Source organism: Nannobrachium achirus (assembly GCF_963921795.1).
Source record: "Nannobrachium achirus genome assembly, chromosome: 12".
Classification (NCBI taxonomy): domain Eukaryota; kingdom Metazoa; phylum Chordata; class Actinopteri; order Myctophiformes; family Myctophidae; genus Nannobrachium; species Nannobrachium achirus.
In genome coordinates, this window is record NC_137832.1 from 9,788,186 (window position 1) to 9,804,543 (window position 16,358).

A 16,358-nucleotide genomic window follows, 5' to 3' on the forward strand; every position below is an offset into this window, starting at 1 on the left:
TCTCATCCCAGCGGGCCTATAGAGAAACTTAAAGAAAGACAGCGTGTCATTGCTGTGAGCCTATCATTACTGGAGCGGGACAGGGAGGCCATTAGAACAGCCTTTATTTTCAGGCCTATAGACTGTAAAACAAGCACTTCCCGAACTTTTTAGCTTTGAGACCCAAAAAAGGCATTTGATGTCTCCCAGTCCCCAGGACCCAGATTTAAATGTAAATATTACAAAAAATAATGATTATTTAGAAAATATATTTACTGCATATATTTTCTCAATTGATGGGGAAAAAATATGTAGTGCCTTTATCAATTTTTTTATTTTTTTATTTTTATTGAGCCCAATGCCTGGTCCCACTAATTAGCATAGAGTTTAGGCCCCGGCCCGGCCTGGCCCGAAAATGTCAGGTTGGGTTGGGTTCGGGCAGAATTTAGGAACTCTGCCCCAAACTTAGCTCTGGTCCATCGCGTCACCTCCCGGTGACGCTCTGACAGACCCGTCGGCAAATGGCTAGACCACGATATCTCAGCCCCTCCGAGCGCTCAACTTCAGTCAAAATAAACAAAACTATTTCACTACTCACCAAACCAAAGGTAGTTTTGCGCTGTTGAAAGTATATTCTCCGCGGTGGTGAGCCCCTCAGCACCCCACCTACTCTGTAAAATACATTATTTTTGTCATGAAATAAAACGCACCCACCTCGAGCCACCTAGCGGCCACCGCAGATACAATGGTTCACAACCCGGAAATAAGCGGTTGTCGAGTTGGATGCACTTTATTTCATGCCAAAAATAGTGTATTTTGCAGAGTGGGTGGGGTGCTGGGGGCTCACCACCGTAGAGAATAGACTTTCAAACAACGCAAAACTACCGTTGGTTTGGTGAGTAGTGAAGTAGTTTTGTTTATTTTGACTGAAGTTGAGCGCTCGACGGGGCTGAGAAAACGCGGTCTATTCATTTGCCGACGGGTCTGTCAGAGCGTCACCGGGAGGTGACGCGATGGACCAGATCTACCCCAAACTATGGTTTTGGAAACACTGATGTAAACCTGGTGTGCAGGAGTGTGAGCCTGCTTGTGTGTGTGTGTGTGTGTGTGTGTGTGTGTGTGTGTGTGTGTGTGTGTGTGTGTGTGTGTGTGTGTGCGTGCGTGCACGTTGCAGTGTTGCTACAGTACAGTATGTGTGAAACCCAACACCCTGTAATAAACACCATAACAGCTGTGTTTAAACCACACGCGAAATCCAAAACAATAACCAGAACAGTGTGCTCCTCAGAGAGCAGATCCCCGCCAGGCCTTGTTGTAACACCTGTTTTAAGCCCCACTGTGTGGTCGATTTTGAAACATTCAGGCTGCCAGGTCTTCCCTTGGGCTACTGGGAGTGTGCATGCGGAAGTTTCATGCCAGTCTGACGAGTGTGCTCATGATTTCAGGCATTTTGTGCACTCCCACAAGCCAATCCTTGGGCTATCTACTGTTCATTTATTATCTATATACTATAGCATAACATTTACATGAGGTTTGGGGGCATCCACTATTTTCGGTATTTTATGAATGGATCTTCACCCATTTTCAACTGATCTTGATATATTTGCTCAGCCCTCCACTGAGACGCAGACTGAGTAGACAAAGTGGTACCATATCATAATAAGTGAGCATTAGTGAGAACCAATTATAAGAAAATTACGCAGAAAAAAAAATAATTTACAGGAGCGCTACTGGTGTCCCTCAAACCACTTGTTCATGGAAGGGAATAATGTTCAGGAGAGAGGACAAAGTTATGTCAAAAAGGCATAAAAAATCCATGTCCAGGCACTTGCGCCTTCTTCGGGGTGTCTCTAGCCCAAATACAATAACTTTTACTTACTTAAGCCCATTTTCCACAGGCCCAACTCCACACCACTCCACACCACACCGCCCACTTGTGCCAGGTTTTCCACTACAAGGACCTGGGTAGAGTGGTGTGAAAGTGGTACTAAACAGGGTACTAAAAAGTATCCACTCTAGAGTAGGTCTGAGCTAGGCCAAACAGGGCCAAACACTTCATATTGACTGATCACTCACTGACTTTTCATTTAGACCACCAGGATATTGTTGTAATACATGATAATAGATTCTATTGTGTTATAACCACTATTATAATCTATTATAGTGTATTTTAATTATCATAGTAATACATTAATACTTTATAATGTATTATAATCACAGTTATAATCCATTACAGTGCATTATAATTAGGATAGTTGTAATACAGATTTATATTGTATTATAATCACAGTTAAAAGGGTCAATTTGTTTCTTACTAATAGGGGTACTTTTTTGTAATGGAAAATGTAGATATTTTTATGTGGTGCGGTGTGGTGTGGTGTAGTGTGGTGTGGTGTGGTGCTAAAATTGCTGTCGAAAAGGGGCTTAAAGGGGGCCTGTCACCTAAAGGGTTACTGTCACTTTAAGAATCATCTTAAAAAACAAGTTAATATTTTTATGATGTCATTGTGGGGATGCGCAATTAGAAGCCAATCAAATTAATTGTCTGTATAGCCTGACTGTATGATTACTTACTGGTCAGCGGTTGTTTGGCGGCGAGGGGCAGATTACAATGAGCTTCAGTCTGTTTCAGACCGTTTTCAGAGAAGCTCATGTCACAATGTAATCTGCCCCTCAACCCCTTTAGGTGACAGTACCCCTCTAACAAATCCACCTTGAGTGCCTGGACCTGTGTTTTTTTTATGCCTCTTTAACTCATTCATAGCCAAGCCACGAGTTTCCCGAGTTGTTTCAGTACCCCCAGACTGCCACAGCCCGAGTTTCCTGAGTTGGCAGCCATTTTGAAAAAAAAAGAAAAAAAAATGTTTTTTTTGCACAAAAAAAAATCAAAAAAGCCTAAAATGTATTAGGCATGATCGCAATCGCGAAATTGCATGTTTAGCCCCATAACAAACACATCTTTCAAAATGGCAGCCATGTTTGTTTGTTTTGTTTGACTTTGAAGGCTTCTATCTCATGAATGCCTGAACGGATTGCATGATCTAGGCACGGGCGTGCACGATCCGTGCACAAAAAATTGATCTGTGCACTAGAAATTTAGGAACGTGGCAGTGAGGAACTTTGGGGCCATTTTGAAAAGGCAATGAATGAGTTAACATATTATTGTTTCCTCTCGCCTGTATGACGTTCATTTCATCCTTGCTTTAAGTGGCAACTTATTTTTGCCACCAATTTCAATGCTCCTCATCAAGAACCCTTGTCCTCGACCTTCCTCTTTCTCAGGGGTGTCAATTGGCTCTATGCATATACGCCATTTTGTTCTACTTCCGGGTGTCTTTCGACTTCCTTCACAGGTGTTACCGATGATACTAATGAAGGGTCTGTTCCATTCTGGTCAAACAGAGTCAGGGTGCTGATATTGTGCATGTTGGCTCACTGGAAACACTCTGCTACACCAGTGGGTCTCAAAGTGTCCTTGAGTGGGTTCCAAATGTCCCCATACAGGTGTGTAACTCTGACAGTGTACAAATGGAAGCAAATGGACCCGCAAGGGCCCATTTGATTCCATTTGTTGATTCCATTTGTACAGAGTTATGGGGGTCCTTGAAATTAAAGAACCACTGTACAATAAATCAAACAGAGCCTTAATTAGTATCATCAGTAACACCTGTGAAGGAAGTCGAAAGACACCCGGAAGTAGAACAAAATGGCGTATATGCATAGAGCCTATTGGGTATGGCAGGGGTATGCATCTGCCATACCCTGGGTCCAGGGGGGAAAACAAAAGTTACTTTTAAATATAAATCTATGAATGTCTCTTTGTCTATCTGTGCTGGTTAGTATGTTGTTAAATTACAGTAAAATAACTACAAATGCGAAACATTTACAAAATGGTCACTTTAAAAAGGTATTATAATTAGATTCTCCACACTTGCATTCTTCCCATCTTGACAGAATGGTCTATTACCAGGTTCTGCAGGTCAGCTGCACAGGTGCAATGCATTATTGTTAATTGTGGCACGTTTACTAAGTTTAGCTGCACTTGAACAATGTTCCAGGCTGCCATATCCAGCCCCAAGGAACAGTAGAAACCTGTGGAAAAAACTGACAAAACTAGTTTTTTTCAGACATTGTGAAAATAGCCGATCTACATGCTCACAACGCCTCGCAGCGCGAGGCGTTGTGAGCATGTAGATCTGCTATTTTCACAATAGAACCGTGTTATACAAAATGTAATTGAGCAGTGAAGTGTGACGTAATTTACACATCCTACCTGATTTGCGGTTTTCTTCCCCCATTCTGAATTCCCATAGACCTTTTTCATATCGCGTCATATAAGAACTGTGTTCCAATTATAAACAAATGATCTCAGCGGTTTGACTCATATGGATATGAAGAATCAACTGATGGTGAAAAAACGCGAATGTTACTGTCGCCGAATTAGTTATATTTTAACTAGAAACAGGCTTTATCACTTATGAGTGACTGACTATCATAAACCATACAGAGCCACCTCGCCGACAATATCGCAAAGACTGTTTGTTTATTTTTGGACCACAATGCTTATATGAGACGATTTAAGATGACCCAATGTTATTCTCCATAGAGAATTACTTCCATGGAACCGGGGGATGAGCGAGTCACGTCATGACTTCACTGTTCTATGCCTCTTTGGGAGCACCTTTGCCATACCCTAGCTTTTGCTGAACTGACGCCGCTGCTCTTTCTCCTACAGGTGTTTGGGAACTTCTCGGCGGTGCACCTGTCCCACGTGGAGCTGAGGAACATGGGCCAGCAGGCTGAGAGGGGCCGCTACCCCCTGCACTTCCACCTGTGTGGGGACGTGGACCGCCGCGGAGGCTACCGGGACCCCACCTACGTGGACGGACTGTCCATCCATCACTCCTTCTCGCGCTGCGTCAGCATCCACGCCACCAACGGACTGCTGGTCAGTGCCGTGTGTGTGTGTGTGCGTGTGTGTGCGTGTGTGTGTGTGTGTGTGTTTGTGTGGGTGTGGGTGTGGGTGTGAGAGAGAGATAGAGGGGCAACATTTGTAACAATTACCACATGCTGCTTGCTGGCTGATAAGTTGACTAATGGTAAGCAAACACTCTCAAAGGACCCCAAGGCTCCAAATCACCACAAACCCCTTTTATCCATTTATACATTGGCTATTCAAAAATAGCAGATCTAAAAATAAATCGTCGACTACCTTTTTTCACTGACAAAAACCTTAACTCTTATACTGCTTTGGACGTTCCTGTTCGCCCCAATTCTCAAGAGACCTCCGCGCCAATACGGCGCTCGTTCGCGTTCGTTCGTTCGTTCGTTTACCTTGTTGAAGCTGATGAGAGGTCGCGCCGCCGTGTACTGTAAACACATTTTCCGCGGTGATGGTGTAAAAAATCCATTATGCGTTAACATCAACGGAGACCAATTCACTTCCTTGTTGATTTCCTCTGGCTGTAAGGCTCTGTGGCCAGTGACTGGTCTGAATGTACGGCAACACATAACAGGCAAATTCACATTCATTCTCGCATGACGCCGCCCTCTGCTGCCTGGCAGACCAAAGTGCACTATTGCACAATCAAAAAAAATAATAATAATAAATAAATAAATGTCTGTCTATCTACTATAACGTCGCAAAGGTAAGCCCCTTTTTGATGGCACCAGACCCAATAAATAAATAAATAATCTGGCAGTAGGAGAGTTAATGAAAACTAAGCTACAGTATGATGACTAAGACATACGACTAAGACATAAGTATATGACTAAGTATAGCGTCAATTTTGCCAACAAATTAAAATTAGAATAACTGTTAGGGAGGGACTAGTGGAGAAGAGATCCAGTAGAACTAAAATATATATATTTTTTTATGTTTGGTTGTGCTTTGATCTTGTAGGTCTGCTATCTTCAGCATGGAACCAAGTGCAAAATCAGCCATTACGACAGCAACAAGGCACTCCAAAATACATTTGTGTCAATAAAATCATCTGTGGATTTAGTTGTGACTGTCAGGTCGCAGTTACTATCAAAACCTCCACCGGCTGTCTGTCAGTCAGTCAGTCTGTCAAACTTTGTCCTAAAATCACGCAAAGCGGTACACAGTATCTCTAAAGTCATGTCATAACATGGATCTGTCCCATTTCCCATATTCCCTCCTGATTGGCTATGATTGCCTTCTAAAGTTTGTGTGTGCGACCTGACGGTCGCTTATCTCCCGACCAGGGAGTCTTACTGGTAGACTAAAATCTTTTGATTTAGTCAACCAAAACTAGACTAAAACCAAAACGTTTGACACAACTAAAACTAAACGGAAACGTTATTCAAAAGACTATGACTACAACCCTTCATCATCCTCTTCCTCAACCATTTCTTTCACAGCAACTGTTGTTTTATGGAGTTGATCCTCCATCGTTATTAGATTTAAAACTTAGCCCTCCACATTCCTGTTGTTTTCTATCTTCTGCCTTCTGTCTCTGTGTCTCTGGTACTGGAGGCAGAACTTGATATTAATCTGTTTTATTTCCTTCGTGAGAAGTTGGCAGATATATGTAGAATCACACAAGGAATGTGTTTACCTCGATCTCCATTTCAAACAAACGAGCATAGTAAACAGCAATGTGTGTGTGTGTGTGTGTGTGTGTGTGTGTGTGTGTGTGTGTGTGTGTGTGTGTGTGTGTGTGAGTTAGTTTGCCAATATCAGTGGGTACTGTACAAGGCTGCTTTTTGTGCGCGCGTGTGAGTGTGATTTCATTCTTGACGTCAAGCGGTGACATGCCAGCGTTTGTCCTTCAACTCGATGACAGGAAAATAAAGCGTTCTTTTTCCTGAGGAAAAGCAAGCTGATAAGGGACTGTGGGACAAACTGTCTTCCTGCTCCACTGCGGGACATCCAGGTTCACAGTCCATAAACCCAAGGACTTCACATGGCCAACAACCAGCTTGTAGATGGGCTATTGTTGCCACTTTTATGCACCGTTCTTGTATGAGTGTACACTAGGTCAGGGGTTTTCAAAGTGGGTGACGGGGCACCCTGGGGTGCCGCGACGGCAGTCCAGGGGTGCCGCGAGATCATTTGATAATATTTGGAATTTATTTGGACACTTGAAAATATATTTAGTATCATTTTAAACTTGAAGTACAAAGTTATTTTCAGTCACTTCTAACCAAAATGGCTATTATCTCAACGTTTTCCTCGCAACATAATTACTGTCGGGTTTCAAATATGTACGTCTTTTGGTAAAGCAAGGCCCTGCTTCATCATACAAGACTGTTTCACAAAACTAGTTAAAACAGCCGATCTACAAGCACACAACGCCTCGCAATGCAACGCGTTGTGTGCTTGTAGATCTGCTGTTTTCACTAGTTTAGTACATTTTATAGATGAATACAAAACGAACGTTTTGGACATACAAGGTTTCCACCCGACAACGACGATATGCTATAAATATAAGGTGCTGAGAGTGGAATCTATAATGTAGGGGTGCCTCGGATTAAAAAAATATTTATGGGGTGCCCTGAGACAAAAAAGTTTGGGAACCCCTGATCTAGGGCAAGGGTTTTCAAACCCTTTTGACTCAGGGCACCCCTGTAAATAGCTTTTTCATCCACGGCACCCCTGAATTAGACTGTTAATTTTTTTGAATCTTACATCCTATTGGAGAAATATCCGTTTCCATCAGAACTGACTGCACATAACGTTATACTTGACGTTTTAACCACTTGAACCCCAGCATGCCTATTCTGGGGGGGAAAGTTCACCAAAAATAGCCGATCTACAAGCTCACAACGCGTTGTGAGCTTGTAGATCGGCTATTTTTGGCGAAGAGAGTTGTGGTAGATGGAAAAAGAACTTGTCAAGTACAGTGCAAATCAGGTCTGTTTTACTAAGCATAGTGAAGTGATATTGATGAATTCCAAATCAAATGATCTCGCGCCACCCCTGGACTGGCATCATGGCACCCCAGGGTGCCCCGTCACCCACTTTGAAAACCCCTGCTCTAGGACATTAAGTAAGGCATTAAATAACACAAAGAAAAGATAAAGAAATACATTAAAAAAGTAGAATTATGGAGAAGAGGTTACTTCCTGACAGTGATGATAATATTTACTATGTGCTACATTGTTGAACACCTCTCGTTGTATCATTATCCCCCAGCCAGCTGTAATTTAGTGTGAACATTATGTAAGCACTGTCATTTTCTTTCAGCACGGTAGGAGTTTCTGGAAGCATCACTGTAATGGCTTTTTCCAGCGAAACAGGAATTCAGCAACTGTAACATTATAATTAACCCTTTCAACCTGTTGGGGGGAAAAAAACGTAGTTAGCAATTTCTTCAATGTTTTTCTCAAACACAAAAAGAAGTTAGAATATGGAGATAAGAGGTTTCTGCCCGAAAGCGACAATCTGTAGAGTTAGTTTTGCTTTATTTTATTTGTCTTTATTTTTCTTTTATTCAATGTTTTTTCAACATTTCATCTTTCTCCTCTCCTTTGCAATATGAGAATGGTGCTGAATGAATTCTTGCCTCGAACTTCTTTGATTGATTTATTGAATACTTTATTAGTCGTAAATGTACTACTAAAAGGATAACACACACACACACACACACACACACACACACACACACACACACACACACACACACACACACACACACACAAAAAGTCCTAAGGACTTGTTTCCATTTTGGTCCTATGTATTCTATTCATCAACATAGCATACTGAATTAACACAATAATACATGCCATCAACAAATACAAACACTATTATGTACAAAAGAGAAGAAAAAAAAACATTTACCTCCCATTGTGGTCTCCATTTTGGTGGCATATAATAGTTTTTAGGGGTGGGTGATATGGAAAAATACAATATCACAATGTTTTTCCAAGCTGTATCACGATACACGATCTTATCACGATTCTTTTTCATGTCGGTTTTTATGGTTATTTTTCAAGTTACTTGTACAGCCTACAAGGTAACAAGAACTAAAGGAAAAAGGAGTAACAGACCATTTAGACCAGTGGTCCTCAAAGTGGAGTCCAGGGACTCTCTGGAGTTCCTTTTGGGAGGTCTGAATTGACCCTTACAAGTATGTAACTCTGACAGTATCCAAATGAAACCAAATGGACCCTTACGGGTCCATTTGGTTTCATTTGGATACTGTCAGAATTAAGGGGAGACCTTGACATTTTAAAGTTTGAGAACTACTGATTTAGATCAAAATGCAGGTTTAAATTAATTCTGCAATGAATCTCTGTATTAACAATTCAACAGGAATGTTTTTTATAAGGCTCTCCCTCATTGTATCATGAATCACGATATATATATATATATATATATATATATATATATATATATATATATACGATATCTCTGAAAAGGCATATCGTGGAGACACTGTATTGTCTCAACGATATTTATCAGCATATCGCCCACCCCTAATACTGTAGTTTTGTTTCCCTCCCCCCATCCATGTGTTCTCCTATCCCGTTACGTCCCTCCCTCCCCGTGGCGTGGCAGGTGAAGGACACGGTGGGCTACGACACGCTGGGCCACTGCTTCTTCCTGGAGGACGGCATCGAGCAGCGCAACACCTTCTACCACAACCTGGGCCTCCTGACGCGCCCGGGCACCCTGCTGCCCACCGACCGCAACGACTCCCTCTGCACCGCCATGCGGGACAAGGTGTACCCGGGCTACACACCCTCGCCCAGCACCGAGTGCAAGTAGGTACCCGGGCTCCATACACGCCAGGGATGGGGCCATGTGAACATGTCATGTAACCATTATCGTGACTGAATAAATCACCATTTATGATATTATCGCGATCACAGATATAGAAAGCGAGATACCTCGTCCACCCGCTTCAGTTGATTGGAGCGACCCGTCTGTCCAACTTGATAGGCACAAAAGAGGAAGTGTCGAGGGCAGGCTGCCACTCAAAAAAAACTACTGGCCAATCACAACGCGTCTTTTCCGGGACTTTTCCATTCAAACCTGCCTCTGATATGCCTACCGACCTTGTTGTCTGTTACGCACACAGAAGAATTCCAAGCCTGTCAATCAAAAATGCCCACCAAGGCGAGACGGGTACCAGAGAGCCGGAAGAGGCGTCTACCTTTTTATGTCTGTGATCGCGATAATCAAAACATCCCCAACATCCATTATCCTGGGGCGGAACATTTGCCAAAAAATAGCAGATCTACCGATAATACGACGCGTTGTGAGCTTGTAGATACATACAGTACATACACAATAAACTGTATCAAGCTTGTTTTTTCCAGGCCTGTTTTACCAATTATAGAGAGTTTAAATGGTACCGGATATGGGCTTGGCAAATAAAAAGTCAATGAGTCCCAGTGCATGATAGAGGACTCACGATAAATTATAATCTCCACAATACGATTATCGTGAGTGTTTTTTATCAAGATAAACAATAATACCGATTATGGTCCCTTCCTTACTACACACCCTCGCTCAGCACCAAGTGCCAGTACGTACTGTACTGTACTGTACCTCTCTCAACGTTGGTGGAAAAAGTACTCACATTTCTTACTTAACTCATTTGCTGCCAAAAACGAGGAACCCGAGAATTTCGTGATGTACCACCCTGCCACGCCCGAGGAACCCGAGAATTTTTGGAAAAAAATCAAAAAAAAAAAAAATCAAAAAAATGTTTTTTCAAAAAAAAAATGTTGACCCCAAAACATTTAGTAGGCATGATAGCGATCGCGAAATTGCATGTTTAACCCCCATAGCAACCCCATCTTTCAAACATGGCAGCCATCTTTGTTTACATTTTAGGAAAACATAATGGCTGCTATCTCATGAATGCCTGAACGGATTTCCATTCGGATTTTTTTGTTTGAAAGCTGTGAGCAATGTGGACACACGTGGTGCATTATCTAGGCATGGGTGTGCATGATCCGTGCACTATGAATTACATGGAAGTCTATGGAGACAGTTTGGCTTATGAGAGTACGAAGGTATTGTTAAATGGCAGCAGATGAGTTAACCCAGGCCTAGGCCTAGAATTATTGAATGCTTTATCTATTGAAACATAGCAGATATACAAGCTCACAGCGAGCTTGTAGATCTGCTATTTTTGAAAAAGTTGTGAAAATGTGTGTAAATCTTTGAATATATTTATTTTAAAGCGAACGTTTGTAATTCAAATTTTGCTTATGGGGGTCCCTGGAACGAAATATTTTGAGATGGGGGTCCGTGGCCAAATAAATATCAGTTTGGGGGTCCTTGACATGAAAAAATTTGAGAACCACTGACATAGTAGTCTCTCAAGAACAGACTAGCTGAGCTCCAGTTAAGTGAAAAGGACCTTTTCTTTGATGATGGGTGGCCAGATTGCTGACATAGAAACATAGGTTTTTCAAAAAACCTTAGAAGGATTCAAAAGACACTTATAGAATCGGGTCAACATTCTAATTTTCACAATTCTTCAAAAATAGCAGATCTACAAGCTCGCAGCGCGGCACTCGGTGCTTGTATATCTGCTATTTTTCAATAGTTAAAGCATAAAATAATTATACACAATAATGTGTACCCGTTCTAAATGGGTTAAGTATCAATACTGGAATGTAGAAATATTCGTACTTGTTTTGATCGTTTCGACATGGCGTCATGAGCCCGCTATGCCCCGATAACAGGCTCGACAAGCCCAAATCTTATTGATACTCGGGTCTCGATTAATTCATACCCGGGTTTGTAATGGACACGGTGTTCGGGCAGCATCTCTAAGTAAAGCCCTTTGCACACAGGCGCGTTTAACCGCACGGCTAAAACGGACAATATAATTTTTTGAAAAGAAAACAATGATTCTCTATGACCTCATGCACACCAGCTCCGAATTAGCCGTGCGACGAGTGGCTGCTGCCGTGCGTTTTTTTCTCGATCGAAACCAGTTCGATTCGTGCGTCTTGTCGCATGCGGTAAAAAACTCATCACTCCTTTTATGACTCCTTTTTGGATCCGCAGCGCCGATTCCGCGCAGCCTTGCACACCAAATCCAATGCGTTTTATTCATGCCGCAAACGAAAAAAACGCAACTGTCCTGTGTGCAAAGGGCTTAAGGGTTGTCGTTTTTGGACCAAGTATCAAAACATGGGTAATCATCGGTGGTCTCTCCACAAGACTTTCCGAAATGGGGATCATTGGAATCGGAAACCAAAACCCTGGCGTTTGGCGGGGCTCTAGAACCAACGTCCAGGCAGGGAGAGAGAGAGACAGACACGGGCACTGAACTTCTGACGCCAAAATGTGCCAACTCGTTTGTTCAGTCACCAGCTCGTCCCATGGCGCTCCTCATGTCCTTGTTTAAAGTGCTTTAGATGGAAGCTGCTGATGTTCTCCAGATGTGTTGTGATGAGCCGGGGGTCCGGAGAGGCTCCACAAGTCTTCTCCCGACAGGAAAAGCTCTTTTAAGACATTTAGGCCTAGAATTGTTGAATGCCTTAACTATTGAAAAATAGCAGATATACAAGCTCACAGCGCGGCACCGAGTGCCGCGCTGCGAGCTTGTAGATCTGCTATTTTTGAAAAATCGTGAAAATGTGTGCACATTTTTCAATATATATTTTCCAAAGCAAACTTTTGTAACTCAAACCTCTGCTTCTGGGGGGTCCCTGGAACAACATATTTTGAGATGGGGGTCCGTGGCCAAATACCTGTAATTTTGGGGGTCCTTGACATGAAAAAGTTTGAGAACAGCTGATTTAGAGGAAGGATTTAGAAAGTCGGGTCAAAGATATTCAAAGACTTGCACACATTTTCACGATTTTTCAAAAATAGCAGATCTACAAGGTCGCGCTGTGAGCTTGTATATCTGCTATTTTTCAATAGTTAAAGCACAAAATAATGGTTAAAAAGTGGTTAAAATCTAACGCGACTCAGGCGTGTTCCAAGTCTTTGAGGGTTAAGAGATGAATTATGTCCGTCGAGCTTCACAAACACCAAAAACCACCTCGCACACTGAGCAACAAACTATAGGGGTGCCCCCCGCAGTTAACCCCTCTAAAACCATGGGTTAACACACACACACACACACGTAAAATACATGATGAAATGGGCATAAATCACTGACATTGAAGCACAATAATGCATAAATTCCCCCCACAACTGTTCCCCATGGCAAATGAGAATACAATGGAGGAACAATTGGCTTTTTAAAGACTCGTGGACATTCTCAAAGACACAATGTTGCCGTCCTTCAGACACCACAACTGAATATTGCATTGATACAGTATGCAGTACTTTATTTATGTATATTTTATTTATATATTTATTAGATGTTTTCTTGATTATTGTAATCAATGAAATTGATTAATGATTAACCGTTGCACACCTCCAACTTCCATGCCCTTGAAAGAACTCACAGACCATTCAATAGATACATACATTATTTTGGTGCGTGCAAATATGAAGCAACCATAATATAAAATAGTAAATGGTGCATTTATATCGCGCCTTTATCCAAGGCGCTTTACAATGATTGTGCATTACATTCACCCATTCACACACAGATGCCGGAGGACGCCATGCAAGGCACCAACCTGCTCATCGGGAGCAATTAACTCATTTGTAGCCAATCCCGAGAATACTCGTGAAAAATACTCGAGTATTTAGAGTGCCGATCCCGAGTATACTCGCGAAAAGTACTGTATATGGAGTAACTCCGGTTCTCCTACCCTATAGCCCGGCGGAAGGTCCTGGCACGATCGGCCTCGCCGATTCATCATCATCACGGATCCACGTGCACAAAATAGTAATCCCATAACATGGAGGCCGACGGGGAATCGCATCTTTAATGTCCATTTTCTCCAAACAACACTTTTAAAGCCAAGGATGGCATTGGATTCTCGCTAATAAAACACATGTTGAAAAGCAGCGATCCACCATTACACAATCGCATGTTGATGACGATCGCTTCCGGTGAATGACGTCATGACGTCAAACCGGAAGTGTTTACGCAATGGACTTCTGGCCTTCAAAATAAGACAATGGAAGCGTATGGGAGCCTGCGGGCGGCACGCTATACATTTAACCCGTTCATGTCTGGAGCACTAAATGGGTTAAAGGCTCAGTGTCTTGCTCAAGGACACTTCGACGCCAACTCAAGGGGAGCCCGGGGGGATCGAACTGGGAAGCTTTCCGGTTCCCAAGCGGCCGGGCGCTCTACCTCCTGAGCCACTGCCGCCCCAATATCTGTGGCAGTGTTGTTTTTGACAGCAGATTTTGATTTAGTTTTAGTCATAGTCTTTTGAATAAAATGTAATTTAATTTTAGTAATAATTTAGTCACCTGAAAAGTTTTTGTTTTAGTCTAATTTTAGTCGACTAAATATCCAGCCGAGAATATGTTGAAATATCATAAGTTTTTAGGCGACTAAATCTACAGTTGATTTAGTCAACTAAAATGCATTTTGGCAGGCCTTGATGGCATCATAATGACTGATTTTACGCTTGGTTGCGTGCTGAAAATAGCCGATCTACAAGCTCACAACGCGTCGCAGCGCCTGAGAGTAACCAAACATAAAATGACTCTCTTCTCCACCAGTCCCTCCCTAATGTTTTAGTCTAGTTTTTATTTTGTTGACGAAATTGTCAATATATTTAGTCTTAGTTTTGGTCATCACAGCTTAGTTTTTATTTCGTTTTTATTTCGTTTTTATTTCGTTTTTATTTCGTTATCGTCAGTGAAAAAAACGCTGTCGATAAAACATTTCGTCATAGTTTTAGTCGACGAAATCAACACTGATCTGTGGAATCTCAAGTGTTTGTGTGGGAAGTGACCGCGGTCAGATAGATAGAGCAGACACAATACTGACTTGTGACAGAAGGCAGAAGGCTTGGTGTCCAGCGTAAACAAAGTTACAGGGAGATAACGCTCTTATCCCCGCAATAACAACCTCTCCTCTCTCTCTCTGGGAGACGTGTTTGTCTTGTACTAGAGGCAATAAAAAGGCTCTCTGTGAAGGGGAAGTAGCATGATCCGCTTTGTGCGTGTGTGTGTGTGTGTGTGTGTGTGTGTGTGTGTGTGTGTGTGTGTGTGTGTGTGTGTGTGTGTGTGTGTGTGTGTGTGTGTGTGTAAAAGATTGAATGTTGGGGTCAGGATTAGATGTTTATAAGTTACATTTAGGGGTTGGAATTAGAGTTAAACTTGATTTAAATACTTATAGTTGCGTGCCAGTGTCATGCTCCGGAAGAGAGCTGTTCTACAGCACCGCTTCCCAAACCCTGGGTCGGGACCCAATTGTGGGTCACGGACACATTTTTATGTGTCTATTTTTTTCCCTACTTTTTGTTTATACTGGTAATTATCATTAATTGAAAGCATTTTTTAAAAACATTTCCAAAAAATAAAAACTAAGACTCTTATCTCTAGAACCGTTCCATGCCCTATCCATGCCAAACTTTGCACACACACTCCACATTACCCCTCTTCTAGCGCCACCATGAGGTTGCTTTTTGCAGACAACATACATGCGACCTGAGTCACCTGACGGTCGCTTCTCTCCCGATTAGGGAGTCTTACTGATCTACTGTATGAGCCTGTGTAATTGCAGAGTGCCGGGATATGAGCTTGTTGATCTGGTATAAACGTGTTTGTGTGTGTGCGTACATGTATGTGTACATGTGTACACGTGTGTGTTTGTGCGTGCGCAGAAGCTTGTTTGTGTTGGAGCGGTGGAGTACTGAGAGATGATTCATAAATCATTAGAATCTCCTGTGTCTCTTTCTGCTTATTAGATTCCAGATTATTTATTATTGCAGTACATAACCCATTATACGAAGTACACAAGAGCTACTTTTTGACTTTATGTTTATATTCTTCTTTTTATTGTGCCTTGCTTTTTTTCTTTTTTAATTTAATAAAGGTATCTATCCATGGGCGGAGCGTCTGTATAAGCTGGGTAAGCGGCCGCTTACAGGCCTGCGGACCGCGGGGGCCCGGGCCGTCAGCCTCCGACTGACCGTCAGTCTGAGTCTCAGTCCAAATGACCGTCAATCTGCCTGACCGTATGTCGGAGTCCCCCTCGTCTCCCTTGCAATTGGGTCCCCTTTCTGTATCGCGCTGCCTCTGTTACACCTATTTCCTGTTATATTAACCTGGGTAAAATATCACGCATTGGGAAGAAGTAAAAGGGGACACTTTTTTGTGAAGGACAACAGGAAGAGCAGACAGATGTCATGGCTTCTATATTCACAGACAGACAATATGTTGTTTACGTTTAGTGAGAAGTGTAGTGTTGGCTGCAGTGGAACCGCACACTTTCAAAACCTTTTGTAATTTGTATCAATTAAAATATACCACAGACACTTTCAAACGAGACAGGCAGCGATGCACAAGCATGGACATT

General features: G+C 42.4%; 1 protein-coding gene across 3 annotated transcripts in view; it reads left to right on the forward strand.

Moving 5' to 3' along the window:
• Positions 1-16,358, forward strand: part of LOC308296336 (cell surface hyaluronidase-like) — a 156,203-nt gene that overhangs the window by 86,347 nt on the left and 53,498 nt on the right. For all 3 annotated transcript variants that reach the window (XM_080739584.1, XM_080739583.1, XM_080739585.1), the window contains 2 exons: positions 4,715-4,927; positions 9,506-9,711. In XM_080739584.1, the coding sequence (XP_080595710.1) occupies positions 4,715-4,927; positions 9,506-9,711 (419 nt within the window). The remainder of the gene's footprint in view (positions 1-4,714; positions 4,928-9,505; positions 9,712-16,358) is intronic.